This window comes from Geotrypetes seraphini, chromosome 2, assembly GCF_902459505.1.
Source record: "Geotrypetes seraphini chromosome 2, aGeoSer1.1, whole genome shotgun sequence".
In the NCBI taxonomy this organism is placed as follows: Eukaryota; Metazoa; Chordata; class Amphibia; order Gymnophiona; family Dermophiidae; genus Geotrypetes; species Geotrypetes seraphini.
In genome coordinates, this window is record NC_047085.1 from 497,238,504 (window position 1) to 497,254,336 (window position 15,833).

General features: G+C 40.9%; 2 protein-coding genes across 2 annotated transcripts in view; one reads left to right on the top strand and one right to left on the bottom strand.

Moving 5' to 3' along the window:
* Positions 1-549: 549 nt before the first annotated feature.
* Positions 550-1,572, top strand: LOC117354945 (epidermal differentiation-specific protein-like). The gene has a single exon (XM_033932906.1). The coding sequence runs from the start codon at positions 550-552 to the stop codon at positions 1,570-1,572; it is 1,023 nt and encodes a 340-aa protein (XP_033788797.1).
* A 10,400-nt stretch (positions 1,573-11,972) lies between these two features.
* Positions 11,973-15,833, bottom strand: part of GBE1 (1,4-alpha-glucan branching enzyme 1) — a 130,121-nt gene continuing 126,260 nt past the window's right edge. Inside the window, exon 16 of the mRNA XM_033932016.1 lies at positions 11,973-13,283. Within this exon, the coding sequence (XP_033787907.1) occupies positions 13,227-13,283 (57 nt within the window). The 3' untranslated portion in view covers positions 11,973-13,226. The remainder of the gene's footprint in view (positions 13,284-15,833) is intronic.

Genomic DNA, 15,833 nt, shown 5'->3' on the forward strand with positions numbered 1-15,833 from the left:
TATAAAAGTTTATTGAACCAAAATCAAGCAATATTCTGTGGAGCAGTGATCAAGGTTTTTTATAAAACAACTATGACTGGAAGGTGAACTCTTCACCCAAGGGAGGTTTTCAAGCCTTCCTTACAGAGTTCCATATCTCTGAGGAATTTTATAATATCATTTTGATCACTCTCCATGAATTTTGTCATATAATTGAGGTCAGTTGCATAATTTGATATCATAGACTATTTTTGACCTCAGGTCTATAATTATCACCCCTGAACATCATAGTAAATTTATGAATATAGTTTTGGTTGGAACCAAAACCACTGGTTTCGGTTGGCCTTTAAAACAGGCACAACGTACGCACGTACATGCTTTGATGCCTAAGCTCCCTGTTATAAAATGATCCTCCCTCTTTGTATCTGATATTTTGTTTCTCATTCTCTGGTAGTAAATTATTTTTTTCAATGTCATTTCTTTCCTGCAGCACCAGCCCATCTCCTTGGAAAAAGTATATTTCAGTACATTTTCAAGTCACAACAGCTGACCACTATGAGTGCCACCCCAATGAAGCCAAACAAGATTATTGTTTATGAAAAACCCGAATTTAAAGGATTGAGTAGGGAGTTTATAAGTGATATTAAGGACCTAAAAGACATTGGTTTTGATGACTGCATCTCCTCACTGAAAGTCATCGGGCAGCCATGGATTGCTTATGAACATTCAAATTTTGGTGGATGGCTACAAGAGTATGAAGAAGGCGAATACCCAAAAGTTGACAAGGAGAACAGATTCTCATCACTGTGTCTGATCACTGAGGATCTGGCAAATCCTCGGATAACACTCTACGAGCACGCAAACTTCAAAGGCAAAAGCAAAACATTTACAATGGAGACCAACATGACCTATGATAATTTTAATAATATGGCCTCTTCTCATTTTGTGGACAGAGGTGCCTGGATCATTTTGGGGAAAAGTGCCTGGAACTTTGCTCAGAAAGGAAATCGAGTGCTGGCTAGGGCTGGGGAAAGTTTTGCCGATTACAACAAGATTGGATTAGATGACAAAGTATACTATATCCGACCTCTGAAGGCTGGACTTCCTTTTGTGACAGCCAAAGTGCTTTGGGATCAGGAGAAGAAAATAAATGAGACCTTCTCCTCGATGAATGATTTTAATCTGGAGAATATATTTGACTCTGAGCAGGAGTTCATCATCTCTCGTAGCATAGAACACGAGTTTTCTACCACTTACGAAATTAAATTTACTAACTGTACCACCCTAGAAGTCGGGGCATCATTTGATCTGAAGCTAATTGCATCTCTAAATGCCAATATATCAAATTGCTTCACTGTTGAAAAGGGGAAAACAGAATCTGTAACTCAAAATGATACAGTGGAGATTACTGTACCAATCAAGCTCCCACCCCACACCAAAATGACCTTTAGAATGATGAAGGAGGAGTGCACGACCATTGTGCCAGTGGAGCTCACTATTGAGCTGAATGGAAAGGAGACAGTCGAGTTTGCAGAACTGAGATGTCTGAAGAAGAGCATCACCTGCAAGCCGAATGAACCAAAGAAGATTTAGGCTATGTTAGAGAACACAGTACATTCACTAAGCCAGTGGTCTCAACCTTGCAGCCCGCCAGGTCCTATTTTGAGGCCCTCGGTATGTTTATCATAATCACAAAAGTAAAAAAAAACAGTTTCTTTATCATATCTCTCTTTAGCTATAAATGACAATATTATTATTAAGACTTAGCCAAAAGGAAAGATTTAGAAACTATAAAGAGTTTTACCTCATGCAAAATTGTCATTTCTTTAATAAGACATTAACTATTTTTTCTGAGGCCCTCCAAATCCCACAATGTGGCCCTGCAAAGGGTTTGAGTTTGAGACTGCTGCACTAAGCAAACACATGTGGCAGCAGATGACTCCTGTGGTTTCTTCTTGGATTTGAATGAAAAGGAAAGCGCCGGAAATGTAGGCCTGGGAAACCCTGGCCTTCATTTTCGGTATCTACCTTTACCCGAGGCCGTTGCACGATTGACATTTTTAAGGCAGCCACTGACAATGGCGCCGGTTACAGAATCTGGGCCTTAGTGTGTTTTTAGTTAGAAACATAGAAAAATGACGGCAGATAAGGGCCATAGCCCATCAAGTCTGCTCACTCTACTGACCTACCCCCCCATAGACTATTCTCCTAGAGATCCCACTCCTAATGACCCATCCTTAACTCCACCCTCTTAGGGACCCCCCATTTACTCTTAAAATCTGGCACGCTGTTGGCCTCGATTACCTGTACCGGAAGCTCGTTCCAATGATCAACCACTCTTTCGGTATTCCGCACGTTAAACCACTACCGCGCCTTTGTAAAAGGACCCGTAGGTTTCAGTTTTCTCCAGAATCTTTATACCACTACAAGAACTCAACTTCCTTATATTATTTCCCCCCCCATACCTCACAATCCACCCAATATTCAGCGCTATTTATCCAGCCAGGAATGGCTTGTGGCCAGTTAAGAGCTACTGAATGCTCTTGTTTAGTGGCTAGCCCAGTTACCGGCGAGTTAGGCCCGGATTCTTGAACTGGAATTTTTAATTGAGATTTGAGGTGCATACCGGCATCTAGGAAATCGGTGGTGGAATCACCCCTATGTAGGCACTTTAGGCCACCGAATGCCAAAGTAGGCATGGGCAACGCTAGAAGTGGCATTACATGGCCTAAATGCGCCTACATCAGCATGATTCAAGCCAAGATAAGCGGCAGAAATGTAGGTCCAAATTGTATTATGGTTTAAAACAAGTTTCCTTTTTGGGAGAAAGAATATATATATATCCGGACGTTTCAAAATGGACTCAGACTAGAAGGAAAGAATTTCTTGCATATAGGGATAAAGTTGTTTCATTAGGAGCCTCTTTTCAGTTAAGATTTCCTTGTAAATGTTTTGTTGTATTTCAAAACAATAGATATATCTTTTATGATTCTCAGCAGCTACGTTTCTTTTTAGAGGGTAAAGGTGTTTCATTTGCACCATAATGACTTCGGTGTAACTCAAGTCCTTTTTCTTTTATTAACCATCGGTTCTCACTTAATTACTTGTAAAACTTTAATATGTGATCTTTCCTGGAAGAATTTCCTTTTCTTAGTCTCTTTCCTCCTTTATTGAGGACTATGTTAAATAAAAAGTATGGGTTACTTCTTTTTCTCAATATATTTCCAATAATGAAAATGGATTTATTTTGTATTATCTTTGTTTTGAATTATGATTACTAATATTGGATGTATTAATATCGTATATTGCCTTTAAACATAATTGTTGTTTATTTGAAAAATTTAAATAAAGATTTATAAAAAAAAAAAGAAATGTAGGTCCAGAATACCCTGGTCTACATTTCCGGAGCTTATCTTTTGTGTCAGCGAGATTCCAAAATCAGCGGCGATGTGTGATTGACATGTGCTTGGCGCTGGTTTGAGCATCCAGGCCTTAGTGCCAATATTAATGGGAGGGGGGGGGGGGGGAGAGGACTTGATATACTGCTTTTTCTGCGTGGTTACAATCAAAACGGTTTACATATTTTAGACAAGTACTTGTTTTGTGGCTGCTCTGGGTAGGCCATCTCTTGCTATCAGAAGCTAAGCAGGGTCAGGCTTGGCTGGTACCTGGACAGGGGCAGTAGCAACATAGTGGAGCCACACATTGAAGAGGAGAAGGCAATGGCAAAACACTCCTGTATTCTGCCTTGAAACATCACAGGGAGGATTCTTCTATGTGCCTGCAGCTATGGTTGACTCAAAGGCATACACACACTTATTTTGTACCTGGGGCAATGCAGTGTTAAGTTACTTGCCCAGAGTCACGAGGAACTCACAACCTCAGGGTGCTGAAATAGCAGCTGTAGCCAGTAGGTCTCTCCTCCATTAGCTAACTGGCTGTTTAGTGGCCAGATAGACCTACATAAATAGCATGAACATTGTTCTAACCAGCTAGGTTTCTAGCAGCCAAAAACCACCTAGAAATTCAATGTTGATTGCAGGATATGGACCAACACTAAATTTCCATGTTCACCACCAACCACAGGAGATGGCCAGGCTGCCTCTCATGGTCTAAATACTGGGCTAAATGTGCTGCCTGACTGACCACCAGTGGTCCAGCTGGCTTCTATATCAGATAGCCAGAGTTGCTGAACAGTAAATTCAAGATTACGACAACTTGTTACAAGCACCAGCCTCTTAATGCACTACTGACCATTCCCCATGGAATTGTGGGAAACCAGAAAACTGCATCAGAGAAAGCCACCTCTTCCTGGAACATGGCTACCCATTTCATTCTCTCCCTCTGTCCCTAAGATTCCTCCCCTCTTCTTCAACAATTTCAAAACCAGCTTCCCCACTCCTTTTTCCACCCACAAACCATTAAGAGGAGGAGACTAGTGCTGCAGAACATAGTATTAGCTTCTACTGCTCACCAGATCTATCCTGGTGGTTTGAACAGTGTGGTCAGGTTAGTCATGGGATGAACCGATACCACATCTCTTTTGGGGTTCACCTACTTGCAGACTCAGAGACTGATTAAAAATTGCAGCACTGCCACCCTCCAAACTTGGTTTCCAGGAAGGTTGCCTGCTTGCTCATCCCTTGTGAAGGCCCTAAATGGGAGATAATATAGATATCTACAGTGGCCCATGTGGTTCAAATAATCATACTTGTTCTGATTGGCAAAGGAACTTACCAAGGTATGAGATATTGTTATCCTTATACTGACTGGCAATGACAGGACAAGCGAGAACATCTGGTAAAGGAAGGGGGAGGGAGAGTACAAGAGATTGAGGTAGATAGGTGAATAGAAAGAGGACTGAGGATTAAATGAGCAAGTGTGGGGATTAGGAATCTGGAGGGATAAGAAAGTTTATAGTAGAAGAAAGAGGTGTTGAATTAAGACAAGTACAGAGGATGGCAGTAAAAGGACAAGAGATAACAGTTGTTAATGGAAAGGGAAGGGAGAGAAGAGAGAAAATTGAGATAGATAGGTGAATATAAAGAGAACTAAGGATTAGATGAGAGAATATGGGGATTAGGGATCTGGAGGGATAAAAAAGAAGATAGTTTACAGAAGAGGGAAAAAGACATAGAAGAAGAAAGAGGTGTTGAACTAAAACAAGGATAGAGATGATGGATGAGAGGATGGTCCATTCGCTGCTATAACAGCCAGCCCAGCTGATCTGCTAATAGTAAAGGTTGTAAATTGGAATCTAGTATCCCATGAATGTTAGTTCAGGCGTTTATTAGCAAGATTTTGAAGGGATGTAAGAGCACTTCTCAAACCCTCCTGCTCTGTAGAAGAAAAGAGGAAGATAAGAGTCAGGGCCACTGAGGAAGGTGAAGGTCATGCTCAAAGGGCCTTGTGGTCAGCTCTAGGGACAAGCTGTCAGGGCAGGTAAGAAGTAACCACTGCCAATCAAAGTAAGCTAAGCAACTTTTTAATGCAAAGATTTAAAGAAATAAAAGAAGCTGTAGAAAGTGGAACTGGCTTAGAGTGGACTCGGATCTTTTACAGACAGCTGCAGTCTCTGAGAGCTTCCTCCACTTGCACAATTGCTGTGATACCAATCAATGTAAACTGCCTCTTGCTTTATTACTTATTAAACTTATATTTCTATGAAATAGCAACTGTGTGGTTATAGTGGTTATTTCAAAGTAGTGGGAGGGCTCTCAACCCCCTTCCAATGTACAGGTGGAGATCAGCCCGGACTGGATGTGAGGGTGATGGGTTGTGAAAGTTATTAGATGATGGTTACAGAGGGGAAGGACTGCAGTGGAGAAATTTGTGATAGAGAAGTTAGAGAAGACAAGATCAAAGCAGGAGTCGTTCTGGTGTGTAGGTGGAGAACAGCTAAAGATCGAATGAGGATGTTAGGGCTAGAAGCATAAGAGACAAAGGGGTTGTTAGCATGAATGTTAATATCACCAAGAACGAAGGAGGGAGATGAATGTTAAAGAAAGAAGGAAAGCCAGGCATTGAAGTCAGTGAGGAAGGAAGAGAGAGACTTATCAGGGGGTTAGTAAATGACAGCTATGCAAAGGAGCAAATAGACAGATGGAGTGAACTTTGAAGGAAGAAAAGCAGTGAGACTGAGGTGGAAGAAGGAGTTGAAATCTACAAGAGGGCGAGAGTACCAGCCCAACACTACCTCCACATCCAACCAGGCGAGGCGTATGGAAGAAATGGTAGCCTCCATGACACAGGGTGTTAGCTGAAGTAGAGTCATCAGGGCAGTTCTAGATCTCAGTGCAAGCAGATTGAGAGATGAAGAGGTCGTGGATGTGGGCAAGCTTGTTGGAGACAGAGCGGGCATTCCTTTGGGCACATGAGAAGGTAGGGTAGGGAAGAGGAGAGAGGAAAACAGAAATAAAATTGGTAACATTGTGGTGTGACCCACATGAATTGTAATCCTCCACCTCAATTCTCAACACAAACAATGTATCCTGCAAGCTATCAGAATGGGGAAAACACTGACTTACCACAATAAGCCAGTTCTTTTGTTTCCAAGATTGTTCGGCACAAATGCAACAATGATGTCAATCCTTTGCTCCGATTTGCATGGCTCTTCATGGCAAGCACATTCAGATTGCGGTTATATCCAGCCAAGTTGCTGTCTCCCATGCGGGCCAGATTCACTTTTTTGACCAGGCTGCTGATGCACAGTGCTTTTGTGATTCTCTTTTGAAGGAACCAACCCTGACATGAAGGTACTTGCTGTAAGGGGGTTTTCCCCTGATTTCTTTTGGGTTCTACTGGATGGATTTGTTAGTGCAAGCCATTTCTAGAATGGCCTTGAGGCGAACACAGATCCAGGAGTTTATCTTATGAGGTTTTGCCTACATGGGGTCTAGCATTACTTGGAGGGATCCCTGAACAGTGTCTGTACCTCAGGCTCTGTTATCATACCTTGATTGAAGGGAGGTGGCATTCCATGACTCTAACATTATGTTCACTTTGCTTAAGGGGGAGCTGGGGGGGGGGGGTAGTGTTATCTCATGTAATTTTGTTGGGGACAGGGGGTTGGGGATTCTAGGGGTGGGGGAGATGGGGACTGGAGATGCTGCAGGGGGTGTGCATAGGGATGTTATGGGTAGTGTGGGAAATCAGACTTTGGTGGTTGGCGGTAGGTTGGAGTGCACGACCGTGTGGGCTAGGGGATAATCTTGTCAATGTGCTGTAGGCTGGGATGGCATGTCGGGACCTCCAGGCTTTTTAACCTTTTCGGGAACCCACAGATGATTGGTCCTGGCTGATTTAAAAATAGTTACTTGGAATGTGGGTGGGATTAGATCACCAGTAAAACGCAAAAAGATCCTACATACACTACATAAAATGCAGGCCTCTGTGGCAATGTTACAAGAGACCCATTTGTCCTCTGCTGAACATCTCAAGCTGCAAAACTGGTGGATGGGTGAGTGACATCATAGAAGCTCCAGCACAGGGAAAGAGGGCAGGAGTAATACTGTTATTCCATAAAAACTTGCAGGAACAGAAACATCAAGCTATTTTGGATCCCAAAGTTTGCTATATTATTGCATCTGTAGAAATTGATAGGACCCCTATGTTACTCAGCACCATTGTGACAAGGAATTTTATAAACCTATTATCACTCATCTTCTAACATAAGGATATTCCTAAAATCAAGGGAGGCGACTTTAATATAGTAGCGGATCCACACCTTGACAAAACTACCTGTTCTACTAGAGAACACATAGACCTGACCAGGAGCATTCCATTCTTGTCACACTCTGGGGTTCCAGGATGCTTGGCGTACACTTTATCCCACAGAAGAGGATTACACGCATATGTCCCGGGTCCACCAGACTCATTCATAGAAACACAGAACATGACGGCAGAAAAGGGCCACGGCCCATCTAGTCTGCCCACACTAATGGCCCACCCCCTAACTACCTCCATGAAGAGATCCCACATGCCAATCCCATCTTTTCTTAAAATCTGGCACGCTGATGGCCTCAATTACCTGTTGTGGAAGATTATTCCAGCGATCAACCACCCTTTCGGTGAAGAAATATTTTCTGGTGTCGCCATGAAATTTCCCACCCCTGATTTTCAACGGATGCCCTCTTGTTGCCATGGGTCCTTTAAGGAAAAAGAGATCCTCTATAGAAACATAGAACATGACTGCAGAAAAGGGCCACGGATTATATTCTGGTGACTTAATTTCTAACATTTCAAAAGAAGATATAGGCCCCACCATGATAATGGATCATGCCCCAGTGTGGGTTTTATTACAACAGGATAGGGGTGCACTACAGCCCTGGTGCTGGGCCTTTCCTAACGATTTATATCTGGACACTAAATTTAGTGATTATATATGTAAGAAATGGGTGGACTATAAATTTCAAAATGCCCAACAGTCAGTAACTGTTACTTTATATTGGGTTTCACCATATTCACGATGGTTTTTAATAGAAAACAGCAAATAACTTTCTTATGTTATTTGCAGTTTTTCAGTATTTGCGGTTCTGTTAATCCCCTATCACAGCGAATATGGAGGGAGAAGTGTATATCAGATGATTATCTTTCCTCGTTGGCTTTATGTTCTACAATCCTTGCCCTTAAAACTCTTGGGGAAGGACTTGAGGCAATTGGAGGGTTTGCTGCGGACCTTTTTGTGGAATGGTCGGAAACCTCGTATTAAATTGAACTTACTCTATGGCAGGTAGCATGAGGGTGGGCTTGGGCTTCCTAATATGCAATTGTACAATATGGCCTGTCTCTGTAGACATCTTCGGGATTGGGTCTTACAGACGGAAGATTTTACTCCATAGACATGTCTTATTCATGGCAGCTCGGGGGGCTTGGAGATATCTTTTGCCATTGTTGCATAGCAATCCTCTCAACACAGATCTGGGGCCTATAATGGGTATTGTGTATTTCCTCCCAGGGTTGCATCAGGACTCCTTTGTGCGTTGGGCCTCCCATGGTTTACATCTTGTTGCAGATTTTTTTGACAGAAGACGGTACCATCCAAACTTTTGATATGTTGTAGCATGGGGGGGGGGGGGGCGGCGTCTGGACCAATGATTGGTATGCATACATAGTTATATTCAATCATTGTTTAAGAATAATTGCACTCTACACATTAAGGATAAATTAGGGGCTTTTTTTGTTTTTTCATTACAGGAGTTCCCTTCTATTTCCACCTTACATAAGTCGCTGTCTCAAGTGATTTCTCCTAAGACCTATGCATCTGTAGTGGTGACATGGACAGCAGAACTCAGACTATCAATTATGGAAAGAGATGTTATCTCGGCTTTACATAGGGTTCCCCTGTTAGTCCAGGATGCTAGACATAGGGAAACTCAGTATCATATATTACGGGCTTATATATCTCAGTCTCAATTGTTTCATATGAAGGGCATGTCTACGGAACTCTACTGCAAATGTAACACCCATATCAATACTTTTACTCTTGCACTAAGGGACTGTGTCCATATAGTGGGATTTTGGGAGGATATTTATGTCTTTTTGAGTAGGATTATGAAGAAATCATTACGACCTACTCCCAGGGAAGTGTTGTTTGGACAATTACCCTGTAGTTTCCTTTGCAACTGGCCAGGGTCTTCCGATTCAAAAAGCCTGTATTGTGAGGGGAAAAGTGTGTAATGCAGGGGTGCCCAACAGATCGATCGCGATTGACCAGTAGCTCGCCAAGGCAAAGTGAGTCGATCATCCAGGACTCCCTTTGCCTTGGCGATCTTTCGGGCCGATCAATCTTCCTCTCCCCGACGTCAATTCTGCCGTCGGAGAGGAAGTTCGGGCCAGCCAATCGCTGCCTGCTTCCTCTCCGACGGCAGAATTGACGTCGGGGAGAGGAAGATTGATCGGCCCGAAGCAGAGAGAGCATGCGGGGGCGGCGGCGTTATCCATTGGTGGCGCTTTGGTCCTGTTCCCCGATGGCAGCGGCAGTGGCTTGGGGAAGGGCATGGAGAAAGAAAGGGAGCAGGCAGGGAAACAGAAGGAAAGAAGAGAAACAGAAAAAAAGAAAGGGGGCATGAAGAGAGAAAGAAAGAAAGATCAGGGAGAGAGGAAGAAAAAGTTGGGGGAGGGAATGAGGTGTGGAGGAGAGGCAGCATACAGGCTGAAAGAAAGATTGGATGCAGTCAGAAGAAGAAAGTGCAACCAGAGACTCATGAAATCACCAGACAAGGTAGAAAAAATGATTTTATTTTAAATTTAGTGATCAAAATGTGTCTGAATTTATATCTGCTGTCTATATTTTACAATATGGTCCCCTTTTACTAAACCACAATAGTGGTTTTTAGCGCAGGGAGCCTATGAGCGTCCAGAGCAGCGTTGGGCATTCAGCGCAGCTCCCTGCGCTAAAAACTGCTATTGTGGTTTAGTAAAAAGGGAGGGGGGAGGGTTTTGTCTATTTTTGTATGGTTGTTACTGAGGTGACAGTGCATAGAGTCATCTGCTTTGACCTCTTTGAAAAAACCCCGGAATAGGAATGATAATTAACAATTCTATGCGTACAGTGTGCATTGTGTTTTTTTTAAATTTTATTGTTGGTAGATCATTTTGACTTGGTCATTTTAAAAGTAGCTCGTGAGTCAAAAAAGTGTGGGCACCCCTGGTGTAATGCAACAATAGGTTTACCCTGATCCACCATCGTTTTAGAATTGGAAGAACTCAGTACATCAGTTATTGATGTGGGAAGCCAAGGACGCTAGCTTTACATTTAAACGAAAAAAAAACGACTTTGATCCAACTGGGAGCCGTATATAATGGACATCTCTGCTCGAGCACGGAGCTTGATACTCACCCAGGCCAATCTTTGAAAATACATTTTCATATCCGATTTCCATCATGATTACTGTATGTTTGACCACACCTGAACTTTGGAAGAGGGAGGGGGGGGAGATGTTTTGTGATCTGTAGTCAAGTTTCATAAAAACACAGGACCTTGATTGGTCTGAGCTTTGAAAGGGGTTTGTTTTTGGTTGCTGGGAAGGGGGGGTTGTATGTTAATGCTGCTCATTAACATACAAAAATTTGTTGATGCTGCTTCACCTTGTATTTGATAGTTCCTATAGTATTGTAACCCAGAATATACCTTTTCACGTGTATTATACTTGTACTGTTTGTATCATCAATAAAATGGTTTGAAAGTAGAATTAGTACTATTACGGGGGCGGGATCAGGGGCTGAGCTTTAGGGCCACCCCATACACCAGTGGTCTCAAACTCAAACCCTTTGCAGGCCACATTTTGGATTTGCAGGTACTTGGAGGGCCTCAGAAAAAAAATAGTTAATGTCTAATTAAAGAAATGACAATTTTGCATGAGGTAAAACTCTTTATAGTTTATAAATCTTTCCTTTTGGCTAAGTCTTAATAATAATATTGTAATTTATAGCTAAAGAGACATATGATCAAGAAACTGTTTTATTTTACTTTTGTGATTATAATAAACATACCGAGGGCCTCAAAATAGTATCTGGCGGGCCGCATGTGGCCCCTGGGCCACAAGTTTGAGACCACTGCCATACACAAAAGCGTTCCACTGCCTATCCTTAGAATGACTATTTTAATAAAATTGGGATTAAGTACGGTAACATCTATGAGGTGAAAATAACCAGGTGAATCGCTGGAATGGTGTCTCAAGGTGAGGGAGGATCTATACTTCTACTAAGATTAACTTAAAGAGCTATGGCCGGTACTGAACAGACTTGCACGGTATGTGTCCCATATGTGATGATTTGGTGTAGGATTGGGCTGGGGAAGGCATCAAAGGGAACTCTACTAACTTGGAACATTAGGATGTTACTGGCCAGACATTATGGTAGATATCCTGCAAACAGGATGGTTGGATAGGCTGGAGTGAGCTTGGACGGCAAGTTCAGCATTTGGAACCTAGGACAAAGCCAGGTGGACTTTACAGTCTATGACCCAGAAATATCAAAGAAGTGACAAGTTAATCATGTATTTTTAATGGGCAGACTTGTGCTGCACTTTATGGCATTTATTAGAGAAGCAATTATATAACAGTAGTTGTTACACCAAATTAAAGAGAAGTCAGTATAGCATACGCATCCATTGTGCCTGCCAGTACAATTCAACAACATGGTATGTATTTTATAGTTCTGCAACTGTTTCCATTTTAAGTAACATAATTGCTTTTCTCAGTGTTTTACATAAAAGCTTGGAAATAGACTTGAATTTCCACATATATTTTATAATGTTATTTTGGTAAGTACACTATATAAAACCCGCAGAATGCTTTTAGGATTCCATTTCAATGAAAAGTATTTCAACCTTGAAATAGTGCAAAAGCAATGATTTTCACATTTATGAATGTAAGTGATGAAAATCTATTTTCATAGAAAAACAAATTATGAGGATTTGAAATAAGACTGCCTTATTACTGCTACAGTTTTAAGTTCAAAGACCACTCTTGGCACCTGACATGACACTTCATTTGTACTTCATGCCATCTTTTATGGTGCAGCTGGGAGATGATCACAGCTCCAGTTTTGTGAGCGTCTCCCCCTATAAAGCTTTATTATTAAAACTTAATAGCTTGTCAACGAGCCATATTTTGTTGCTGACAAATAGGTTCTTTAATGGAAGTTCACGGGAGAGGTGCTACAGACTACCTAACTTGCTGAGTGACATTCCAGAGAGATGAAAATGGCAGCGACTTTCACCTGTTGAGAGCTTGCCATTACCTACGTTTCTTTGTAATAAAGAACTGCGTGGCTCTAATACAGAGGTGTCAAACTGCAATCCAAGAGCAGTAAAACCATCTTCTCAGATCTTACTAATGAAATGTGCATGACATAAAGCTGTATGCAATTGAAATGCATGCACTATTACAGACTTTCACTGGGGATACTCAAAACCAGGATTGCAGCTTTCAAAACCTGCATATGACTCTTCTATAAGAACACTGAAATGATACATCTTTCAAGTTCTAAACTTGTATAGATCATAAGAAGCAATTAAATGCATTAAAATACTGTGATGAAGCAAAGACATTGACAACTGCATCAGCTATTTTGACCTATTTCAAATTATCCTGATCCTCTAAGACTGATGTGAAAATCATCCTCATTTTATGCATCACTTCAGTCATCTAAAGTGCAACAAACTCTTAAGTGTCCACAAATTTATATTTTACAACCCTTTTCTTTCTAGTGCGATGAGTCCAAATTATTCCGGGATGTAAGTTTCAGTTTGGTACATCCATGTTTTGAAGCACAATAGCCACTCTGCTTGGAATGTATACCTGGAAAGAGAAAAGGATAACAACCAGTGTTCAAATGATGCACACTATACAGTATTTTTCAAATGTTATTATACATCACTCAGTCCAATATACGGAGCATAAGTGGTATGAGACAAGAGTTCACAATGTTGGGAAATTAAATTTAGAAAGTTTTTCTAATTACAAGAGGACGACACTATAGTTTATAATACAACACAGCATTGTACAGTAGCTAATTGTGTTTTTTCTTTAATTCTCCCTGTCTTAGCACCCAAGATTCCCCCTTATTAAAAAACTAAACACGACATAGGCAACATGTTAATAATCCAGAATCAGAGCTTAGCACCAACTTTCACACACATTAACCTGCTTAATTTCTCAGTTCTCAAAACCCCCAAATATCAATAGGAAAAATGTGAAACTAAGGCGACAATGCTGGAAAGCTATTGAAGTTACTAATGAACGAAACAAAAACCTGAAGACATGCATCTAGTGGCTCCATGGAAAAATTACAGCAAAGGAGTCAAACTACAATCTTAGAGGGCTGCAAACAAGTCAGATTTTCAGGATATTCCTAACGAATATAAGAATAGCTATACTTGGTCAGAGCAATGGTCCATCTAGCCTAGTATCCTGTTTCTACGGTGGCCAACCTAGGTCACAAATACCTAGCAAAAACCTAAACAGTAGCAACATTCCATGCTACTAATCCCAAGGCAAGCAGTGGCATTCCTCATAACATAAGAATAAGTCTCAAGTTGATTAATATTTTGATATACCGATCATCACAAGTATCTGGTTGGTTTACAATGATAAAAAAGTAAAAAAAAAAAAATTGTTTAAAATACTAAAATTATTTATAACAAAACAAATAAAAAAATAGGGGGATTGAGATCAAAACAGAGACTTTATTACAATGGGCATGGGACAGAAGGAAAGAAAGGGGAAGGGAAGGTTTTTAAAAAAATACATTGTATAAATGAAAATAAAAGGAAGGGAGGGAGGGAAGGATAAAACAAGAGGAAAGAATAGGGTATCGCTTCCTGAAATCGTTTTTATTTGGGAACTCTGTTGGAATTTTGACAAGCGTCTTTAAAGAGGAATGTCTTAAGGTGTGTTTTAAACTTGTTTAATGAATTTTCAGAGCGAAGGTTCAATGGCATTGCATTCCAGAGAGAGGGCGCGACAACAGAGAAAATTGTGTTTCTAGTATAATATAAATCCTTAATTGAAGGGACTGTTAATCAATTCTGATTAGTGGACCTGAGGGCCCTGGAAAGGGTATGTGGGATGAGATATTTATCTAGGAAGGCAGGCAGATGAGAAATCTTGATCTTAAAGACTAAGAGAAGAATTTTATAAGTTGTTCTATGAGAGAGTGGTAACCAATGGGAATCGCGAAGTAGGAGGGCAACATGGTTACATTTTTTAGCTTTATGAATGAGTTTAATTGCTGTATTACTGGGTCCATTTAACCTAGTCTTCACAGTGGCCAATCCAGGTCACTAGTATCTGGAAAAACCCCCAAAAGTAGCAATGTTCCATGCTACCGATCCCTGGGCATGCGGTAGCTTCCCCCATGTCTGTCTCAATAACAGACTATGTAGACTTCCTCCAAGAACTTATCCAAACCTTTTTTTAAACCAGCTACATTAACTGTTACCACATCCTCTGGCAATGCGTACCCAGAGCTTAATTATTCTCTGAGTGAAAAAATATTACCTTCTATCGATTTTAAAAGTATTTCCCTGCAACATAAGAATTGCCATCCTGGGACAGACCAAAGGTCCAACAGTGGCCAACCCAGGTCCCAAGTACCAAGCTAGATCCCAAGTAGTAAAACAGATTTTATGCTGCTTATCCTAGGAATAAGCAGTGGATTTCCCCAAGCTGTCTCAATAATTTATTTATTTCTAAAATTTCTTGACCGTCTATAACTAAGCGGTTTACAAAATAAAACATTCACAAGACATAAAATACTTTTAATACACCACTTTAACCCACTAAAAATAGAGGAAAAACTGCAGGAAAATTATATATCATCATTCTTCAATGATTCTAGAGCACAAGTCATAATTCAATAATGGCCTATGGACTTTCCTTTTTGGAATTTATCCAAACCTTTTTTAAATTCCGTTAAGCTAACTGATTTCACCACATACTCCGGCAACAAATTCCTGAGTTTAATTAAATGTATGAACAAATATTTTCTCCGGTTTGTTTTAAATCTACCACTTTTTAGTAGCTTCACTGCATGTCCCTTAGTCCTAGTATTTTTGGAAAGAGTGAACAAGCGATTTACATCTACCCTTTCCACTCCACTCATTTTATAGATCTCCATCATATTACCCCTGAGCCATTTCTTCTCCAAACTGAAGAGCCCTAGCCGCTTTAGCCTTTCCTCATAGTGAAGTCGTCCCATCCCTTTTATCATTTTCATCGCTCTTCTCTGTACCTTTTCTAATTCCGCTATATCTTTTTTGAGATATGGTGACCAGAATTGCACACAGTATTTGAGGTGCGGTCATAACATAGAGCGATTCTCTGGTTAAGACATGTTTTATTGTCCTT